Source organism: Echinops telfairi, unplaced genomic scaffold (assembly GCF_000313985.2).
Source record: "Echinops telfairi isolate 266 unplaced genomic scaffold, ASM31398v2 ScPeMD7_7469;HRSCAF=8507_1, whole genome shotgun sequence".
Classification (NCBI taxonomy): Eukaryota; Metazoa; Chordata; class Mammalia; order Afrosoricida; family Tenrecidae; genus Echinops; species Echinops telfairi.
The window spans coordinates 143,846,186-143,847,174 of record NW_022111373.1 but is presented as its reverse complement, the minus strand read 5'-3'; the positions used below and the strand labels follow the sequence as shown (position 1 = coordinate 143,847,174).

General features: G+C 46.5%; 1 protein-coding gene across 1 annotated transcript in view; it reads right to left on the bottom strand.

Moving 5' to 3' along the window:
- Positions 1-218: 218 nt before the first annotated feature.
- Positions 219-989, bottom strand: part of LOC123521109 (survival of motor neuron protein-like) — a 2,112-nt gene continuing 1,341 nt past the window's right edge. The window contains exon 2 of the mRNA XM_045285286.1: positions 219-324. Within this exon, the coding sequence (XP_045141221.1) occupies positions 219-324 (106 nt within the window). The remainder of the gene's footprint in view (positions 325-989) is intronic.

Sequence of the window (989 nt, the reverse complement as noted above, 5' to 3'; positions counted from 1 at the left end):
GCTTGATGAAGGAGGACTTGCAAACCCATCAGTGTCTCGCAGTCCCCTTGCTGTTCCTCTGCTGTCACCACCTCTCCTCCACAAGGAATGGCAGGAGTGCTCTGCTCGGGGCTCTGCTTGCTGGCCATGAGATTCTGCATCCATGCTTGTGAAAATGGCTCTCTTTATACCCAGTCTCCTCGTTGGAGTATCATTCATCTGACTTCCATGTCCACCCGTCATTTGGCGGGAGTTACAAAGATTGAAGAGTCAGGATCCTTGCTTATATCCTTCAGAGACCACAACTCCACCAATGTTGTGGCTTCAGACTTTTGGCCTCCAGAACTGTGGGAGAGAGAAAATAATGTGTGTGGTTTTAAGCCACCAGTTTGTGGCAAATTGCTAGAGCTGATATAGAAGAATAAAGCAAGGTTTAAAGGAAGGAAGAGGTTCAGAAGACCACGGGTGACCTTTGGACAAACAGGAAACTGCAGGGTCAGTGAAGCTGAAGTCAGTTCAGGAAGAACACTGAAACGGAATGATGGGGTCTTACTCCAAGGGAACCAAAAGTTCTCTCTCGACCCTGCCACTTACAGCTATGTGACCTTGCGAAATCCAAAGCACCTCTCCGTGTCCCCGTCCCCCCATTGTAATGAGAACCAACTGTACTGACCGCTCCCTCCAGGTTAATGAACCTAAAGCTCTTCGAAACTTTATATACATGCTATCACAGTCCTCCTTTCCCTTTCTTGTAAGAGCAGAACCCAGAAATGTATTTTCTGTAAGTAAAGAAGCTCTTTGACTAAAGAAAAGAGAGCTGGTGGGGAATGGATGATGTAATGGGATGTATTGGGCTGCTAACTACAAAGTCAGGATTTCTACCCAACCAACCTCTCCAAAGTAGACAGATGAGGCTTTAAAAATTGACATGAAGGAGCATAGACAAAGTGGAGACCCAAAACCCACCTGTAAGATAATTGGACAGTCCTTCACAGAAGGGCCACACAGAA